This window comes from Glycine max, chromosome 2, assembly GCF_000004515.6.
Source record: "Glycine max cultivar Williams 82 chromosome 2, Glycine_max_v4.0, whole genome shotgun sequence".
Classification (NCBI taxonomy): domain Eukaryota; kingdom Viridiplantae; phylum Streptophyta; class Magnoliopsida; order Fabales; family Fabaceae; genus Glycine; species Glycine max.
This window is the reverse complement of record NC_016089.4, coordinates 22927116-22947780: the sequence shown is the minus strand read 5'-3', so window position 1 is coordinate 22947780 and position 20665 is coordinate 22927116. Positions and strand designations below refer to the sequence as shown.

At 42.8% G+C, this 20665-nt stretch overlaps 1 protein-coding gene and 1 non-coding gene across 2 annotated transcripts; both read left to right on the top strand.

Annotated features, from left to right (window-relative positions):
* Positions 1-14864: 14864 nt before the first annotated feature.
* LOC113001020 (small nucleolar RNA R71) lies at positions 14865-14971 on the top strand. Its single transcript, XR_003266350.1, has one exon. It is a non-coding gene; the product is annotated as a small nucleolar RNA R71 (small nucleolar RNA).
* Positions 14972-17715: 2744 nt separating this feature from the next.
* On the top strand, positions 17716-18740 carry LOC102661015 (uncharacterized). The gene is made up of 4 exons (XM_006575836.1): positions 17716-17790; positions 17879-18211; positions 18352-18388; positions 18475-18740. The coding sequence occupies exons 1-4, from the start codon at positions 17716-17718 to the stop codon at positions 18738-18740; spliced, it is 711 nt and encodes a 236-aa protein (XP_006575899.1).
* The last annotated feature ends 1925 nt before the right edge of the window (positions 18741-20665 follow it).

Sequence of the window (20665 nt, the reverse complement as noted above, 5' to 3'; positions counted from 1 at the left end):
TATAAAGCTCCTACTGATGTGGTAGGGCGGGCCTCCTTTGACTTCTTGTCCCAATCGCGAGCTTTGACCTCCGCTCTTCCTTCCTGTAATGCCTTTCTTTATGTCTGCTTGTGTGGGTTTATAGCCTAACCCAAACTTCCCACGATTTCATTTAGCACTTATCAGGCTGGTTATGCCGCCGTTGTCCTTGCCTAAACCCATTCCGGGCTCGTAACCATTCCCCAACATCACTCAGGCAATCATTACTGCCACATCGGACAGGCAAGGTTGCCCAGAGAAGGAATCTACAGAGGCAATGCTAACCACCTCAAAAGACTGGAAGGCCATTTCTAATGACTCCTCTGCGGCTTCCACATATGGCATAGAGGACGGGCAACTCACCAAGATGTCTTCCTCGCCCGATACTATAACCAAATGCCCTTCCACTACGAACTTCAATTTTTGGTGGAGTGTAGAGGGAACGACTCCCACCGAATGGATCCATGGACGCCCCAACAGGCAGCTGTAAGCAAGGTTAATGTCCATTATTTGAAAGGTAACCTGACAGGTATGGGGGCCAATCTGTACAGGGAGGTCGATCTCTCCCCTAACCTCTCAGCGGGTGCTGTCGAAGGCACGGACTACCATGGAACTTGGCTTTAGATGGGAAGCATTAAACGTTAATTTCTCCAAAGTGCTTTTGGGCATTACGTTTAAACTGGAATCGTTATCGATGAGCACCTTGGCTACAACGTGGTCCATGCACTTGGCTGATACATGTAAAGCCCTGTTATGCCCTCTCCCCTCGGCAGGGATTTCTTCTTCGGCGAAGGCGAGATAATTGTTGGCGGTGATATTATTAACGAGTCCACCAAAGCCCTCTACAGAGATATCTTGAGCCACATGAGCTTCATTCAATACCGTTACTAGCAAAGCCTGATGAGGCTCAGAGCTCATGAGTAATTCCAAAAGAGAGACCCTAGCCAGGGTTTTGTTGAGCTGTTCAATGACCTTGAACTCGCTCTACTGAATAATGCGGAGAAACTCGCTTGCTTCCTCTAGCGACACTTCCTTCTTGCCGCAGCCATCCCTTTTCTCCGGAAGACCCTTTACTGGAATATCCTCGTTCAGAGTGGGGGTCATCTTGTCATTTTGTTCCTCTACCATCTTGGCCTTTCCCTTAATGTTTGCAGGTTGTGTTGGCAGGTCGGAAGGTGCAAACACGCGACCGCTGCGGGTCACACCGCTCAGCCCCGTGATATTGGTTACCTTGGTCGACAATGAGCTGACGTCGGTGGTTTCTTCTTCCCTTTCACTTGGAGGTGCATACCTCCTCGGGACTGCGTGGCTGTTTTGGTATGGGAAAGGAACAGGTTTAGATACCAGGGGGTATTGGGGCTTTTGTGGAGCTGCGTCCTTGGTGAAATATATCACCAAAGGTTTAGGCCTTCCAAAACTTCTCTCATTCGCGGACTGCAAACATATATGTTGCTCTTCCCTCCCCTCATCATCGACTTCCAGTCAGCCTTGATCTATCATTCGTTGCAACAATTCCTCTACTGCCAAACATGTTTCCATGTTATGAGCTCGCCAGGATGCAACAAACAAGAATCCTCTTTATGCCCACCATGGGGAATCACACCTCCCTTTTGTAGGGCCTCAAAGATAAACCTCCTAGGAGTTGCCACATCCTTTAAAGGTTTAGACCTGTGCGGCCTATCTGACTCAATGGCATTAACCGCTCCCCCTCCATGATTGGCGAGCGGGTTGGTTTTCACGTTGGGCCGATCCTCTTGAAATGTCAGGCATCCAACATCTATCAAATGTTGGACCATGTATTTAAGGGCCAAGCATTTTTCGATGGAATGCCCCGAGGTATTCCCATGGTACGTGCAAGTTGCGTTAGGATCATACCACTTTGGGAAAGGGGGTTGGTAGATCTTCCCGGGAGTTATTACGGGCATTTGGTTGGCGATAAGGGACGGCAAGAGGTCTTCGTACGTCATTGGGAGTGGGGTGAATTCTGGAATTGGCTTTGGGGGAAAGTTCCTTATTGCGTTGGAATTGTCGGCCGAACGAGTCGTGGTTGGAGCCGGAACTTGAGGGACCTCCCTCTGGATGGGTGCCTTAGGCTGCACGGGTGCTGAATTGGAGGAGTTCCCGGCGCGAGCTGAAAAGCTCGGATGATGTTGCGCATATTGATGTGTACCATGAGAGGTCTGCGGGGGCTTGACCCATGCGGGCGCCAAAGAGACGGCATGAGTATCTTCGTCCTTATTTTTTCCCCAGTTGCTCTGACTCTTTTAGCATGGGTACTTGTGGAGGAAACATAATCAAACTTCCCTCTTTTCAACCCTACTTCAATTCTTTCCCCGGCGAATACCAAGTCCACGAAGCTGGAAGGCATGTAGCCTACAAACTTCTCATAGTAAAACACTGGCAAGGGGTCTACCATCATGGCGATCATCTCCCTTTCGACCATGGGAGGGGCCACTTGTGCCGCCAGATCTCTCCATCGCTGCGCGTATTCTTTAAAGGTCTCACCTTCCTTCTTAAACATATTCTGTAGCTGAGTGAGATCAGGAGCCATATCAGAATTATACTGATATTGCCTTAGGAAGGCAGTAATCAGGTCCTTCCAAGTACGGATGCGGGAAGCTTCCAGATTAGTGTACCAAACAACCGCTGCTCCAGCTAAGCTATCTTGGAAAAAATGTATTAATAACTTTTCATCCCTAGAGTGCGCCCCCATTTTGCGAAAATACATCTTGAGATGATTTTTAGGACAAGTCGTCCCTTTATACTTGTCAAAATCGGGCACTATGAATTTTGGGGGGATGGCGACATCTAGTACCAAGCAAAGATCCGTCATGTCCGTGAACGGATAGTCACCGAAGCCTTCAACAGCTCTCAATCTCTCCTCGAGGAGATCAAGTTTCCTTCTTTCCTCGGTCGCCGGGGGTGGTCCTTCTATGGACAAGAATATTGGTTGTTCTGTGAGGATAGGCTGAGGCAAAGTGTTGGGTGCCGGCCCCTCGACGGGGATCGGGGGGTAGAACTCGACATCCCCTTGGGCATACTCTTGATGATCTTCGTGGACCTCGTCGGGTTGTCGAGGAGGCTCCCCTTCAAGGATGGGGGAAGAGAAATGACCCGCATCATCTTGCATGACTGGCGGCGTGTAATTACGTGGCAATCCATAACGGTAAGCCACCCGATTGTATCCCAAATGGGGGTTGCTGTTGTGCCCCTGTATACTCTTCTCTCGTCCTACTGCGTTTAGGGGAGGATGGTGCACGGTAGCTAGGAGAGTTGGGTCTGCTTCGGCAGCCGAACTGACAATGGCAACGGTGGCCATGTTTTTCTCCATGAGTTGCCTCATTCCTAGCATGGCCTCCATCATAGAAGCTATTTGTTCTTTCAAAGCTGACATGTCGACTTTCATCTATTCTTGTGTCTCCTCTTGGTCACCCATCGTTCTAGATTTGGATCTGGTGCGATGGCGCGTTTAGTTATGGTGTTTTTCCTAAAAAAACCCAAATGTGAGGAATAGGTAAAGAATAATGAATGTATGCTAGAGATAAAATGCAGAAGTGATTTGATTCGCACAGACTTTTGGAGTAAAAACATGGGATAAACTTATTTTATTCAAAAAGTTATAACTAGTCAAGATCTGAGTGACAATACAAGTTCCCTAGCGGTTTCTAATTATATGGGCCATTAGATCTATCATATGCTGACAATAGCTGAGAAGTCCATGGATCTCCTCGGGGGTGGAGTAGGTGTCCGCCATTGCCTTGGCCTTAGCTAGTAGTCGGGGAAGCTCTTCCATCCACATCGTTGCCTCTTGATGTAGCGAGTCGATCACTCTTCCTCTAGCCTCCTTTTCCGCGTACACTTGGGCATACTCGTCCACCACTCTAAGCTCGTGGGCCGTGACTAGATTTAGTTCTTCTTGGTACTTGGTGACAATAGCTAACATGTTGGTCTCTGTCTCGTATAACCGCTGAGACAAACTTCTTTTGGACCTCGAGCAAGTCTTCAATTCATCTTTCAAGATCAAACTATCTACTCGTGATTGGTCCCTTTCCTCTCTTCAGAGTTTAAGCTCATTGTTGCTACCCCACAGAGCCCCTCGGAACTTGTTCCGACCGTGTTCTTCCCTACAAGCCCTCATATTTTCTCGTTCCAAGGCTTTGGTGGTAGCCACATTTACATCCCTCAGTTTGGTATTCTCCTTTTGGATTTTCAGAGCCGCTGATTTGAACCTTTCTTTAACTGTTTGGGCTTGCTCGAGTTCCCCCCTAAGGACCTGCACCTCTTCGTCTTCCTCCGGTGCCTCAACTTCCTCTCTTTTAACGGTTCTAAAACTTGGAAGCCAATCCAAACCTTGCACGTGGGCTTTTAACCACTTACGATAGCCATCGATGGTCCCATTGTTACTGCTGCCCCTGAGTTCCTTGTCCTTCTTTTGCAACACCTCCCATGCCTTGCGGACCTTCTGAAGTGTCTCCACGTTGGTCTTATTGAAACCTCAAGAAATGACAGGCGTGAGCTCATCCTCTAGCGGCGCCCCTCTCATAGGGTAGCCAAGTTGTCTTATAGCAAGAACGAGATTGTAGCTGATGCAACCCCTCGTCCCCATCAAGGGAACATTTGGAAATCATCCGCATGAAATAAGAACTCCGGTTCATCCTTCCTTCCATCGAGGGAACCAGTTGACAGATGCTCCTTCTTTGCTCGCTAAGAGTTGGTCCCAATTTGCCCCTCCTTTCTTTGTGCATGAACGGTGGCTTTCTAGCGGGCAAGCATGCCTCACCTCTTGGCGAAAAAGGTGTGAAACTAACCATACATAAAGAGCTGGAGTACAGCAAACAATCCTTGTATTGCTCTTTTCACATCTTCGGTTGAAGGTGTCATATAGGTCGGCTAGCATAGCGACAACCGGGCTTTCCTTGTGGTTATGATAGGCAAGAAAAGCGACGATCGCTGCTAGGTCCACCAACCCATCCACATTCGGAAAAAGGACTCCTCCAAAGATCAATAGTGCGAGAATATCTATGAACGGGGCCCATTCGCCTTTACCTGCCAAGATTCTTGCTTTTGCCTCCAAACATTTTCTCGGTATTCCAACCACCCCATTTTCGACTTGCTTTTGGCGGTCTAATTCCTGCGCCGAGATTTGGACTATTTTAGAAATTCTTGCTAATGAGGGATAGAATCCTGAGAAGAGGTATGGTCTCCTTCCCCCTAGAGGACACCCTAGGATCTCTTCAAATTTTTCTACCATGGGTGATAGCTGGAAGTCCCCAAAGGTGAAGCACCCCAACGGCTGATCATAATACTGGGCAAGGGAGGCAATGGCCTCTGTGGAGACTTCTACCATGGCTAAGTCCCAGATTTTACCATAAGCTTTGCGAAAAGCTTGCCGCTGGAGCTGACCCATTAACTGCCCTAACTCCTTTAGACTGGTGGTCCCTAGGCTCTTGACCTTGACTTGATAGAACCTCCTTTTAAGTGAAGGCATTTGACTTGATCCCATGTTTTACTAAAGTGAACAAAAATCGGTGCGAATTAAAACTCCGACATCTATCATGGGTGGAATGGATGAATGCATGAAGAAATGCATATGACATAGATGCAATTTATGAATACGGGAGCCTGGGAAATTGTCTCCGTATTTAAGAAGGTGGCACGGACCCTCCGTTGGTTTGCCAAAGAGAGGGGATCAAAATAGAATCCGTGCGTGATGAATATGCGAATGGCGCAACACGGGAATGCACAGTATGACAATATTCACAAAATATAAGCAAAAGGGTACGTGACACTTATGCATGGCAGTGTGAAAAAATGGCACGCAACGTGTCCGCTTCATGCCCCTATTCAAGGGACCTATATGGGAGAGAGCTAAAAGGGTTTTTAGTGATAATCCCCAAGGTGGTCATATCTCTCTTGATGGTCTCTAAAGGTATCATCCTCTTCGAAGAACATATTGCAGTAGTAGGAACTACTAGCAACGATATGTTATCAAAGAGGAAAACTCTAGATGAGGGTTCACTGTAATCAAGCAAGTCGGAGACCTAGCATGATCACAGATTCACCTCCACTCCTTATGTTTCCACGAACCCAGGTATAGGGCCCTTTTTCAAATCACCGTGTGTGCAAATAGTGTTGGTGTTTGTGTGCATCAAATGAAAATATTTACCTCATGCATACATTTTAAAACACACTAAAAGCATCAAAGAGTTATATACACAAGAACATAAGGAAAATAAAGGGAAACCAACAAATGAGAAAGTCATGATAAAACATTGCACAAGATTAAATGGCCTAACTCTCTAAAAACAGTCCCCATGGAGTCGCCAACTGTCGCAACATACCCTTCGGCGGGAGGGCGACGCGTGACTTGCGGGTGCGTGTTCCAAGAAAGGATATATGCGCGGAGTCGCCACCAACGTTTATTTGAGGAAAACGTCGGAAAAACCGGAAAAGACGTGATCTACGAACCCTAAGTGAAAAGTTCGGGAGTTGTATTTATGCACGGGGAAGGTATTAGCACCCCACGCGTCCGTCACAAAAGACGGCAGCCTTTAATCAAATGTGCAAATATGACTTCAATTTATATTCTTTTCCCTTTTTACGTTCTTATGTTTTTTTATGCCTTTTTATGTTTTTATCTTTTTGTGGTCGACAAGGGCGTTTCCCTTTGATCCTACGTATTCCTCAATTGTGATGAGAAAATCAGACCTACGTAGTTCTTTTGTGCACAAAGCGTTTTGGTTAAGTTATTTTTTATCCTTTTTTGCAAGATATGTTTTTATTGAATGAAAGGTCATTTAAGGCATTGGACCATTAGACAATCTTTCGATTCTTTTGAAAAGTGAGAAAACATTAAGGCATTGGACCATTAATGATTTCTTTATTTTTGAAAGAGGTAACAAATTTACATATTGATTTTAGGCTTTTTAGAAATCTACACTTAACCAATAAAAGCAGAAAAGACCATTTCAAGGCGTTGGACCTTTGAAAATGGATTTTCTAGGCGATGACAAAAGTTTGGTTTATGAATTGATTTTAGCCTTAATTTCACTTTGGTTATTAGTCGATTCGATTAAGAAAGAGAAATCCCAAAGAAAAAAACGTCCAATTGATTTTTTTGATTTATTTTACTAAAAGATATTTTTGATTATTATATTATTATTTTACCTCTTTTTGGTTTCCAACGTGGTTATGGCATGACCGAACGATCGGATTTCATTTTAACGGATGTTACAATTCAAATGATCGGTGGAAATTTATTTTATTTTTTATTAGGGGCGAAAATGACTTAAGTAAATGACTAAAGCACGTCGAAAGAGGGTACGAAAAGTAAATGAAATGAAAATAAAAGCACATGAAAACAAATGAGGACTACTACGGGTACATAGAATGAATTGAAAAGTTCGATTTCGGGAACTTACCGGTTGAAGACCGAAGAACGACGAAGAAGGAACAACGAACGACGAAGAACGGTTGAAAATCTTCGCAAAATCAGCCACGGAAACGTTATAGAAGCGCCTCGGCTTGGATTTTCTTCACGGAAACAATTTTTCTAACTAATTTTAAGTGAATCTCAGATACTAGGAGGGTTGAACATTTTGGTTCTTCCCCCCTTCCCCTGTTTATAGGAAAAGGAAGGAGATGCTTGCCACCTGGTGAGCTAGGTTGCTTCCTCCAGAAGCAACCGCCTTTTGGAGGAACATCCTGGAAGGCCCAAGTGGGCCTGGTTGCTATTTGAACCCCCATTTTTACTAAGTACACCCCCCTGCCCTTTTGGTGATTCTTTTTCCGTAAAGTTACGGAAACTTACAAATTTCGTAACGATACTTGTTTTCTTTCCATAATGTTTCGGAACCTTACGAATTACGTAATCATCCTTTTTTTCCTTCCGGAACGTTAGGGAACTTTATGGATTGCGCACTAACACTTCCTTTTTATTTCTGGCATGTCACGTAACTTCACGGATTGTGCTACAATGCTTTTCTTTTGGCTTCCGACATGTCTCGGAACTTCACAAATTGCCTAACGATGGGTGCCAAATACCTCGAAGTGGTCAAAAGAGGGTCGCATCCCAACAACAGATGGTCCCCGGACGAAATTAGGGTATGACAGTACCGACACATCATCCTGATACTGTCGAATTCGTTCCCCTCGGGTGACACAAGGCGCCGAATGACCATAATTTGTCTCTACGTGCCACCGGACACGGTCGCCTCTGGATGGAGAAAAGGTGTGGGGAATGACCATAATTTGTCTCTGCCCACCTCTCGACTTACTGTCCCTGAATGACAAAGGGCGCAAAATGACCATAACTTGTCTCTGCGCGTTTATCACTCATCGAGTCTTAAAGGTAGCAAAAGCGTGCGGATGACCGTAATTGGTCTCGGCATGTCATCGGGCCCACCGCCTCCAGATGACAAAAGAAAAAAAGTGCGGGACCAAATGGTTCCCGCATGTCATTGGGTCCGTCGCCTCTGGATGACAAAAGTAAAAAGTGTGGGACCAAATGGTTCCAAGCATGTCATCGAGCCCGCCGCCTCTGGATTAAAAAAGGTAAAAAGTGCGGGACCAAATGGTTCCCGCATGTCATCGGGCCCGCCGCCTCTGGATGACAAAAGGTAAAAAGTGCGGGACCAAATGGTTCGCGCATGTCATTGGGCCCACCGCCTCTGGATGAAAAAAGGTAAAAAGTGCGGGACCAAATGGTTCCCGCATGTCATCGGGCCCGCCGCCTCTGGATGACAAAAGGTAAAAAGTGTGGGACCAATTGGTTCCCGCATGTCATCGGGCTCGCCGCCTCTGGATGACAAAAGGTAAAAAGTGCAGGACCAAATGGTTCCCGCATGTCATCGGGCCCACCACCTCTGCATGACAAAAGGTGCAGAAGACGACGTTAGTCTCTACGTGCCATCGGACACGACTGTGTCTGAATGGCGAAAAAGTGTGCGGAATGACCATAATTTGTCTCTGAATGTCATCGGGCCCGCTGCCTCTGGATGACAAAAGGCGCAGAAGACGACATTAGTCTCTGCGTGCCATCGAACACGACTGTGTCTGAATGGCGATAAAGTGTGCAGAATGACCATAATTTGTCTCCGCATGTCATCGGCCCATCGCCTCTGGATGACAAAAGGCACAGAAGGCGACGTTAGTCTCTACGTGCCATCGGACACGACTGTGTCTGAATGGCAAAAAAGTGTGCGAAATGACCATAATTTGTCTCCGCATGTCATCGGGCCTGCCACCTCTGGATGACAAAAGGCGCAAAAGACGACGTTAGTCTCTGCGTGCCATCGGACACGACTGTGTCTGAATGGCGAAAAAGTGTGCGGAATGACCATAATTTGTCTCCGCATGTCATCGGGCCTGCCACCTCTGGATGACAAAAGGCACAAAAGACGACGTTAGTCTCTGCGTGCCATCGGACACGACTGTGTCTGAATGCCGAAAAAGTGTGCGGAATGACCATAATTTGTCTCCGCATGTCATCGGGTCTGCCGCCTCTGGATGACAAAAGGCACAAAAGATGACGTTAGTCTCTGCGTGCCATCGGACACGACTGTGTCTGAATGCCGAAAAAGTGTGCGCAATGACCATAACTTGTCTCCGCATGTCATCGGGCTCGCCGCATCTAGATGACAAAAGGCGCAGAAGACGATGTTAGTCGCTGCATGCTATCATGCTTTGAGTCTTAGAGATAGCAAAAGAAAGTTTATACGGATAACCACTTGGGAATTTCCGCATGTCACATGACCCCAGGGTCAGTATGGCAGAGATTGTGGGGCGGCGGACAAAAGCGAGGCTCTTGCTCCTACATATCCTCAATGAGGAACTCAGACCTACGTAGTTCTGGATAACTTGAGAGACTAAAAATAGTCTCGGTGTTTTCTTCACTTAGATGTGAACATGCTTTAGTAAAGAGACAAAACTTCCAACTAATCAGAGCAACATATGCTTTTCGGATGAAAAACAATGTGTCTACCAGGGAAAGGGAGTATGCTGATGAGATATGCTCATAACCATAAATGAGATTTTGGATGTTAGCATTTCGTTTCTAAATGACCATTTAGAGGAAACACTGGGTTCAACAAAAATAGAGGGAGGATGGTGCACGGTAGCTAGGAGAGTTGGGTTTGCTTCGGCAGCCGAACTAACAGCGACAGCGGTGGCCACGTTTTTCTCCATGAGTTGTCTCATTCCTAACATGACCTCCATCATGGAAGCCATTTGTTCTTTCAAAGCTGACATGTCGGCTTTCATCTGTTCCTGTGTCTCCTCTTGATCACCCATCGTTCTAGATTTGGATCTGGTGCGATAGGGATGCCTTGGGGCGCATTTAGTTATGGTGTACTTCTTAAAAAACAAAATGTGAGGAGTAGGTAAATGCATGCTAGAGATAAAATGCAGGAGTGATTTGATTCGCACTGACTTTTGGAGTAAAATATGGGATAAACTCATTTTATTCAGAAAGTTATAACTAGTCAAGATCTGAGCGGCAATACAAGCTTCCTAGCGGTTTCTAATTATATGGACCTATAAATCTATCATATGCTGACAATAGACGAGAAGTTCGTGGATCTCCTCGGGGGGGAGTAGGTGTCCGCCATCGCTTTGGCCTTGGCTAGCTCTTCATCAATGGATTCCTTTGCATCTTGGAAGATGAATGGCAATGTAATGGAGAAAGGAAGAGAGAGAGGAGACGCCACTTCAAGGAGAAGATGAGTCTAGAAGAAGCTCACCACCATAGGAGGCCATGGATAAGAGCTTGGAGGAAGAAAGAGATGAATGAAGGGAGAAGGAGAGAAGAGCACGAAATTTTGTGCTCTAAATGAGCTCTGAAATCTGAAGTTTAATATTCAGATGATCAAAGTTCAAAAAAATGCACACATATGACCTCTATTTATACCCTAAGTGTCACACAAATTTGGAGGGAAATTTGAATTTTCACTTGAATTTGAAATTGAATTTGTGGAGCCAAAATTACACTAATTATGATTAGTGAATTTTAGTTATGGTTCAGCCCACTAATCCAAGATCAATTCCGAGATTCTTCACTAAGTGTGCTTAGGTGTCATGAGGCATGTAAAGCATGAAGGACATGCACAAAGTGTGACTATATGATGTGGCAATGGGGTGTAGTAAGCAAATGCTCACCTCCCCCTCTAAAATTTAATTGGATTGGGCTTCTACCAATTCAATTAAATTTATTTCCAACCACACACATCAAATATTCACTCAGTGCATGTGAAATTACTAAACTACCCCTAATACAAAAACTAGTCTAGGTGCCCTAAAATACAAGGGCTGAAAAATCCTATATTTCTAGGGTACCCTACCTACATTATGGAGCCCTAAATACAAGACCCAAAATTAATGAAACCTTAATCTAATATGTACAAATATAAGTGGGCTCATACTTAGCCCATGGGCCCGAAATCTACCTTAAGGCTCATGAGAACCCTAGGGTCTTCTCTTGCATCTTTGGTCCAATCTTCTTGGAGTCTTCTATCCAATGCCCTTGGGGGGTAGGATTGCATCACATAATATATCACCCTAGGAAATTTATCAATTTTCTAAGTAAGGACAGCACCCAATGCATAATTTGATGCATCACACATAAGCTCAAAAAGGGCTGTCCAATCGGGTGCCTGGATGATGGGGGTGGTAATCAGTGCTCTTTTGAGGCAATCAAAAGCCTCCTTGCATTTATCATTAAAGTCAAAATCCACCTCCTTTTGCAACAAGTTGGATAGTGGAAGGGCTACTTTGCTAAAATCTCTTATAAAGCGCCTATAGAATCCTGCATAACCAAGAAAAGATCGCACCTCTCGCACGCAAGAGGGGTAAGGCAATTGTGAAATAACAGAAATTTTTGCAGGATCTACTTCAATACCCTTTTTGGAAATAATGTGGCCTAAAACTATACCTTGCTCAACCATAAAATGACATTTTTAAAAATTTAGAACAAGGTTAGTTTCAATTCATCTATTCAAAACTTTTTCCAGACTATCCAAACAAACATAAAAAGAGGATCCATATACAGTGAAGTCATCCATAAACACCTCTATGCAATTTTCTAAAAAATCACTGAAAATACTAATCATGCACCACTGGAAGGTACCAGGGGCATTGCACAGGCCGAAAGGCATCCTCCTATAGGCCAAAGTGCCAAAGGGGCAAGTGAATGTGGTCTTTTCCTGATCCTCAGGAGCAATAGTGATTTGCATATAACCAGAAAAACCATCAAGGAAACAGTAGTGAGATTTACCTGCCAGGTGTTCAAGCATCTGTTCAATGAATGGCAGGGGAAAATGGTCCTTTTTGGTAACCTGGTTCAGCCTCCTATAGTTGATGCAGACTCTCCAACTGTTCTGCACCCGAGTAGGAATCAGCTTCTCCTTCTCATTTTTTATCACGGTGAGGTCGGTTTTCTTCGGGACTACCTGGACGGGACTCACCCATTGGCTGTCGGAGATAGGATAAATGATTCCAGCTTGCAAAAGTTTGGTTACCTCCTTCTTCACTACATCAAGAATCACCGATTTGAGTCTTCTCTATGGCTGTCTTACTGGTTTAGCCCCATCTTCTAAATTTATTCGATGCATACATGTGGATAGGCTAATACCAGGAATGTCCGCCAGGGTCCAGCCTATAGCCTTCTTATGCTTCTTGAGAACAGATAACAGCTTCTCCTCTTGCTCATCAGCAAGGGAGGCAGATATAATTACTGGAAAACTTTTGCTATCATCCAAGTAAGCATATTTTAAATATGATGGCAGAGGCTTCAATTCTGGTGTGGGCGGCTGGATAGTGGTAGAAAGAGATGGTTTCTCAGCCTGTACCTCATAAAGCAAGTCAAAGGTATGTGTACTTCCTGAAACATGGTTAGTTCTATCTGACTCTATAAAATCAATCTCAAGAGGTAAAACATCACCAGACATGTAATCAATATCAAATTCAGAATCACTCTCAGCATCAAATTCAGACATATGATCAAGTACAAATTCAGATTCAATGCATGAAGAGTTACAGACATGCAGATTAGAATAAAGATCAGACATGTATTCATTAACAACATGGTCAATTATTTCAGCACGAAATACAGAAAGATCTTCATATGGGTGTTTCATAGCATCAAGAATATTAAAATGAACAGTCATATCACCAAACTCCATAGATAATGTGCCTGCATATACATCTATCTTAGTTCTACCAGTTTTCATAAAAGGTATGCCTAGAATGATGGGAACTGATCCTTTAGAAAATCCCTCCTCCATATTCAAAATATAAAAATCAACAGGGAAAATCAGTTCACCAACTCTAACTAAGACATCCTCTATGAGACCAGTAGGATAGACAACACTTCTATTAGCTAAATGAATTACCACATCAGTTGACTGCAAGGGGCCAAGAGATAGAGAATTAAAAATAGACAGAGGCATAAAACTAACAGAAGCTCCTAAATCTAGCATGGCATTGTCAAACTTATTGTTCCCTATAATACAAGGTATGCTGAATGTACCTGGATCTTTACATTTTTCAGGGATTTAGGGAACAGATTTACCAATCAATGCGGAGACATTTCTGCCCATGCTAATTCTTTCACTTCCTTTAAGCGTCCGCTTATTAGTGCACAGCTCCTTCAAGAATTTAGCATATCTTGGAATTTGCTTTATTGCATCCAGCAGAGGTATGTTTACCTCTACTTTTCTAAATGTTTCCAAGATCTCCTTGTCCGCCTCTTCCATTTTTTTGTTGGAAATTGCTCTTGGAGGGAATGGAAGAGGGATATGCTGCTTTTGTAGATCAGAATTACCAGTGGAAGATTCACCTGCATAGAATATGTCAGGTAACTTACTCTTTAAATTTTTGTCATCATCTTTTTCTGGAGTAGAGCGAAGTTGGGCAGGTTCATTTGTAGTGAGGAAGATGTTGCTGGTTGAGGTCCTTGACACTGCTTTCCCGACCTTAATGCAATGGCACTCACATTTTTGGGATTCTAGATAGATTGAGAAGGTAATCTGTCATAATTCTGGGACTGTTGTTGATTTAACTGTGTAGCCAATTGTCCCATATGATTAGTTAAGCTCTGAATGGAGGCTCTGGTCTCTTGTTGAAACTGCATGTTTTGCATAGTCATTTGCCTCACAAGTTCTTCAAGGGAAGGTTGCTGAGGAGCCTCAATTGTTTGTTGTTTCTGGGGTTGTTGTTGTTGTTGTTGTTGTTGCTGGATTGGTGGAGGAACGTATGGTCTGCTTGGGCCAGCAACATTCTAAAAATAAGGTTGTTGTTGTTGTTGCTGTTGTTGTGAAGGATTCAACCATCTAAGGTTGGGATGATTCCTCCACTTGGGATTGTACCTGTTGCTGGAGAGGTCATAATTGTTCTGTTGTGGCTGATTTTGCTGCTGAGGTTGAGGAGGTCTATTGTAGATGTTTGCAGCATAAGCTTCAGGCTGTTCAATTGGTTCAGATTGTTGCACAAAAGGGCAAAGGTCTGTGTGGTGGTCGGCAGAGGAGCATAAACCACAGAGTCTGACGACAGGTGCAGATTTTTTATTCATGGCCAGTTGGGTTACCAGGTTAACCAAGGCATCTATTTTACCTTCAAGCTTCTTAGTCTCAGCTGATGAAGATGAATTCATGGCTACTTCATGCATTCCTCTAATGACAATAGCATCACTTCTAGCACTAAATTGCTGGGAGTTTGAAGCCATCTTCTCAATTAAATTTTTGGCTTCAACAGGAGTCATGTCTCTAAGGGCTCCACCACTGGCAGCATCTATCATACTTCTCTCCATGTTACTAAGTCCTTCATAAAAATATTGGAGAAGAAGCTGCTCAGAAATCTGGTGGTGAGGACAACTGGCACATAATTTCTTAAATCTCTCCCAGTATTCATATAAGTTCTCTCCACTGAGTTGCCTAATTCATGAAATATCTTTTCTGATGGTCATGGTCATGGAAGCAGGGAAAATTTTTTGCTAAGAATACTCTCTTGAGGTCATCACAGCTCGTGATGGATCTTGGAGCAAGGTAATATAGCCAATCCTTTGCCACTCCCTCCAGAGAATGAGGAAAAGCCTTCAGAGATAATTGATCCTCCTAGACATCTAGGGGTTTCATGGTGGAGCAGAAAATATGGAATTCTTTCAGATGTTTGTGCAGGTCTTCACCTGCAAGGCCATGAAACTTTGGAAGCAAATGGATCAGTCCAGTTTTAAGAACATATGGGACATCCTCATCCGGGTATTGGATGCACAAGCTTTCGTAGGTGAAATCAGGTGCAGCCATTTCCCTTAGAGTCCTCTCACGGGGTGGAGGTTTGGTCATGTTCTCAGAATGCTCAAAATCAGAATATTCAAAACTATAATGCTCAAAACCAGGATGTTCAAAATTACCAACCACAAAATGCTCAGTCTCACCAATAACAGAATGCTCAGGATGCTCAAAAGGTACAAAATGATGCCTAACTAATCTATGAAATTTCCTATCTATCTCAGGATCAAAGGGTTGTAAGTTAGATGGATTGTCTCTAGTCATACACTACATTCAACATTCACAACTAGTTGCCTTCTTATGCAAGTAACAATGTAGGTTTGAACTATAGCTACTCTCAAATGATATCCAAATGACTTGAAATTTTGTGAGCAACACCCTAAAATCATGAAAAGATGGCACAAAAATTTTCAGGCAAAAATTCAAAGTCTAACTATGGAAACTACCTAAGGAAAATTTAGAAAAATAAAACAATAAAACTTGAAAAAGAAAAACTAGTAAACAGGCGATTTTGGCGAGCTAGAGACCTCAGCCAGCCTTCCGCAAGCTACCATAGTATGGGAAATTTTTTTCTACCCCAAATACATATATAATAATAGTCATTCTGATACCCGGAGCAAAAGTTATGGCCGTTTGAAGTTTTGCTAAACACAAGTTCTCAAATTTTTTTGAATCTCTCAAATCTGGCCACAACAAGTGTTCCTGGTATTTTTCACACAAAATATGAGTCAAAAGAACCTACCACACCAAAATTCAGCCAAAAATAAAAACCCTAACTATCAAAACAAAAATGCCAATTAAATTGTCAGCAGTAGTCACTAATTCAGTCGCTAAGGGATTTGCACTACTACTCTGTTTTCCAGATCAACAAAAGTGGTCACTAAATCCGTCGCAAAGCACCATTCACAACAAAACACAAAAACTAAAACAGGAGAAGCGCTGAACAGAAAAACTAAAACAAAACACCACACTAAGCAAAATAACAAGACACTAAACAACACTAACGTAACACTAACACAACACGAAAGCATAAAACAACTAAACATAAAACACGAATCACTAGCTATTATGAACCTTTGGACACTGCTCCCCGGCAACGGCGCCAAATTTGATCATGGCCGTACCCGAATCAAATAATCATTAAAATTCAGTAACTAGGAAGTGATCCTAGGTCATTTCCCAATGAGCAATGATAAACCAAATGTTCATAACAGATAGTAGGAAAATAGTAACGAATTGGGGGAGGGGGTTGTTTGCTTTTGTAAATTAAACAACGAATAGATGTGAATTAGAAAATATCATAATTAAAACACGTTGCTTCCCCTTGATTCACAAGCAAGTCTCTTATCCTAGGTCACGAGAGTTTATCCTTTATCAGTTCAACCACTTAATCCAACCCTAAATTAAATTACTAAGCGAAATTTAACATAAGGCATTCATTATGTGATTAAGCAACACATACATCAATTAATCATGAACGATCATTAAGCATGAATGTAAATTAAGCGGAGACAATTAATCAAGCATTAAGCATGCATGGATTAATAGCAACAAATACAGAGTAATTGGTGAAGAGGAAAAACTAATCAGAATTTAATAGTAATAATAGAACCTCAAAGAGAGCTGTGCTTGATCCTCAAGAGAAAACAACGCTGGAGACTTAGCCTTCCTTTAATCAATAGAAAACGAAATTGTAGATTGAAGCAAGAACGAAATTTTATTGCTAAAACTAAAAGTGACTAAAACGAAAAAGAGAGTAGCACTCTAAAACTAAAACGAAAAAGAGAGAGAGGAGAGGAGAGAGAGAAGAGAACCTAAACTAGAACCTTGGTGTTGTTATATAGTTTTTCAGCCCCAAAACTTACAAATCTGTTTTAAATCTAAGCCCATAAATAAAATAAAATCAAATATAGATAAGATAAGATAAGATCTAGATGAAATAATATCTAGATGAGATCAAATCTAAATAATATCTAGATAAGATAAAGTCTAGATAAGATAAAATTGGGTTGAATAAAATAGTCTGCCCTCTTCAAGTCCAAGCCCAATTCTGGATTCAAGCCCAATGCTTCATTAATTCCTGAAATTAGATTAAAAACATCAAATTAGTTGAATGAGCCCAAATAATAAAACTGCCTAATTAATTTGACAATTAAGACTAATCAATAATTAAAATGGTGCAAAAAGGGTTAAGAAATATGAGAAAATAATGGCACATCAATCCCCCTGTGCTCGTACCACCGGTGCCCGGAAGACCTCTTATCCTATACATGAGTATATTAGATGGGTCAATGGGGTATGTGCTGGGATAGCACGATGAGTCTGGAAAAAGGGAGCGGGTCGTCTATTACTTGAGCAAGAAGTTCACAGCATGTGAGATGAACTATTCTTTGCTTAAGAGGACGTGTTGTGCCTTGGTATGGGTAACCCATCGTCTGAGGCAGTATATGCTGAATTACGCTACTTGGTTGGTGTTCAAAATGGATCCCATCAAGTATATCTTCTAAAAGCCCGCCCTCACCAGACAGATAGCTCGGTGGTAAGTTCTGTTGTTAGAATTCGATATTGTCTATGTCACTCAGAAGGTAATAAAAGGAAGTGCCTTGGAAGATTACCTAGCTCAACAACCCAAAAATGACTATCAACCTATGCATCCAGAATTCCCTAATGAGGACATCATGACCTTGTTTGAGGAGGAAGTAGAAGATGACGATAGAGACAAGTGGATTATGTGGTTTGATGGCGCGTCTAATGCACTAGGCCATGGAATTGGGGCAGTATTGGTTTCCCCGGACGAACAATATATACCTTTCACGACTAGGTTGGGTTTCGACTGCACAAACAACATAGCTAAGTATGAGGCATGTGCCCTTGGGATCCGAGCGGCGATCGACTTCAGGGTCAAGTTGCTTAAGGTATACGGGGACTCGACATTGGTAATTCATCAATTGAAGGGTGAATGGGAGACAAAAGACCACAAATTGGTGCCTTACCAGGCTTACATCAGGAAAATGATGGAATCCTTTGATGATATATCATTTCATCACATTGCTAGAGTGGAAATCAGATGGCCGACACCCTTGCCACTCTAGGTCCATGTTCCAACTAAGCCCGCATGGGGATTTGCCGTACATCGAAATTAGATGTCGTGGTAAGCCTGCACATTGTTGTTTTATAGAAAAAGAGGAGGATGGTAAGCCTTGGTACTTCAATATCAAACGATACATCGAAGACAAGGAATACCCGCCTGAGGCCTTTGACAATGACAAGAGGACGTTACGAAGGTTGGCGGCCGATTTCCTTTTGAGTGGAAATATCTTGTACAAGAGGAACCATGACATGGTATTATTTCGGCGTGTGGATGCAAGAGAGGCCAAACAGATGCTAATAGAGGTGCAAGAGGGATCCTTTGGTATGCATGCCAATGGACATGCCATGGCCTGAAAGATTATGAGAGCAGGGTATTATTGGCTCACTATGGAGAGCGATTGTTGCATTCATGTAAGGAAATGCCATAAGTGCCAGACCTTCGCTGATAATGTTAATGCTCCACCTGTACCATTGAACATCTTGGAAGCACCTTGGCCATTCTCTATGTGGGGGCATAGACATGATCAGGGCCATCGAATCTAAGGCTTCCAACAAGCATCGCTTCATCTTAGTCGCCATTGATTACTTCACCAAGTGGGTGGAAGCAACTTCATATGCTAGTGTGACTAGGAATGTGGTGATCAGGTTCATCAAAAAGTAGATAATCTGCAGATATGGGTTGCCTAGGAAAATTATCATTGATAATGCCACCAATCTGAACAACAAAATGATGAAGGAAATGTGTGACAATTTCAAAATCCAACACCATAATTCCACGCCTTATCGGCCGAAGATGAATGGGGCAGTTGAGGCTGCCAATAAAAACATCAAGAAAATCATGCAAAAGATGACTGTGTCCTACAAGGATTGGCCCGAGATGCTCCCATTTGCATTGCATGGTTATCGAACTTCTGTGCGCACGTCTACTGCGGCAACCCCTTTCTCTTTGGTGTACGGGATGGAGGGTGTGCTCCCGTTTGAGGTGGAGGTTCCTTCTTTGAGAATTCTAGCGGGGTTGAGGTTGGAAGAATTAGAATGGGCCCAAGCACACTTTGATCAGTTGAATCTTATCAAAGGTAAAAGATTGGCAGCCATGAGCCATGGGCAACTATATCAAAACAGAGCGAAAAATGCTTTTGACAAGAGGGTGCGTCCGCGTAAGTTCAGCGAGGGGGACCTTATTCTAAAGAAGGTGTCTTAGGTTGAAAAGGACCACAGAGGGAAATGGGCCCCGAACTATGAAGGGTCATTTTTTGTGAAGAAGGCTTTCTCAGGAGGAGCGTTGTTGCTTATGAACATGGATGACGAAGAGCTGCCTTCGCCTGTGAACTCCGACATCGTCAAGCGGTATTACACGTGATGCTTGTGGCAATTCGAAGACTCAATGTTTGGGCTTCCTCAAGGACTAATATGGATCTCTGAGTTTTAAAATTTTTGTAAAACATAATCACAACATTAATAAATATGGATTAATGATTTGGATCTCTACCTCCAGTGTTGTGTCCTTTACATTTTATTGTCTTTAAGAACATACATTCTTGTTTTTGCTCACTTATTCCAGAGCCACTTTGGCACGTTCAGCAGGGGTGTCGTAAGCGTTAAGTAAAATTGAATAGGACAACATTCATTTAATTATTACATTTTAACATTCGATCATAAACATGCATGCATCTACATCTTATCATCAAGGGACCCTGCAAATCGGAAAATGAACGAAGAGTCATTTTGGGTGTTGGTCAACACCACACCGACTTGGGTAAGCACTAGGGGCAAGTGAAAGGTGATACAAGCATCTTGTAGTATTGTTTCACATTTGCAAAATAACATTTTCTTTGTCAAAGCACTAGGGCAGGTACTAACAGGTGCTAGGCCTATGATCAGATCGATCATCACCCCGCGTCTGGCTAAAGAAGTTAAAGAAGCACTCCTAGGAGGCAGCCTAGTATCTCTAACTTTGCTTTTTAAATTTCATATTTGATACTTAGTCATTTTTCTTGAATTATCTCATGAACTCACCAAAGCTTATACATAATTAATGAGATTTAAAAGAGGAGTATAAATGACCAAGTGTAACGACCCGCCTCATCGATACGATATCACCATTCTAAATCACGAGAATTTCAATTTTTAAATGAAAACTTCATTAATTTGCTTATGAAAATTGAATGTAATTTTTTTCTCGATATACATTTACCAAAAAAAGCACCATTACTTAAGTGAATATATATATATATATATATATATATATATATATATATATATATATATATGTATATATA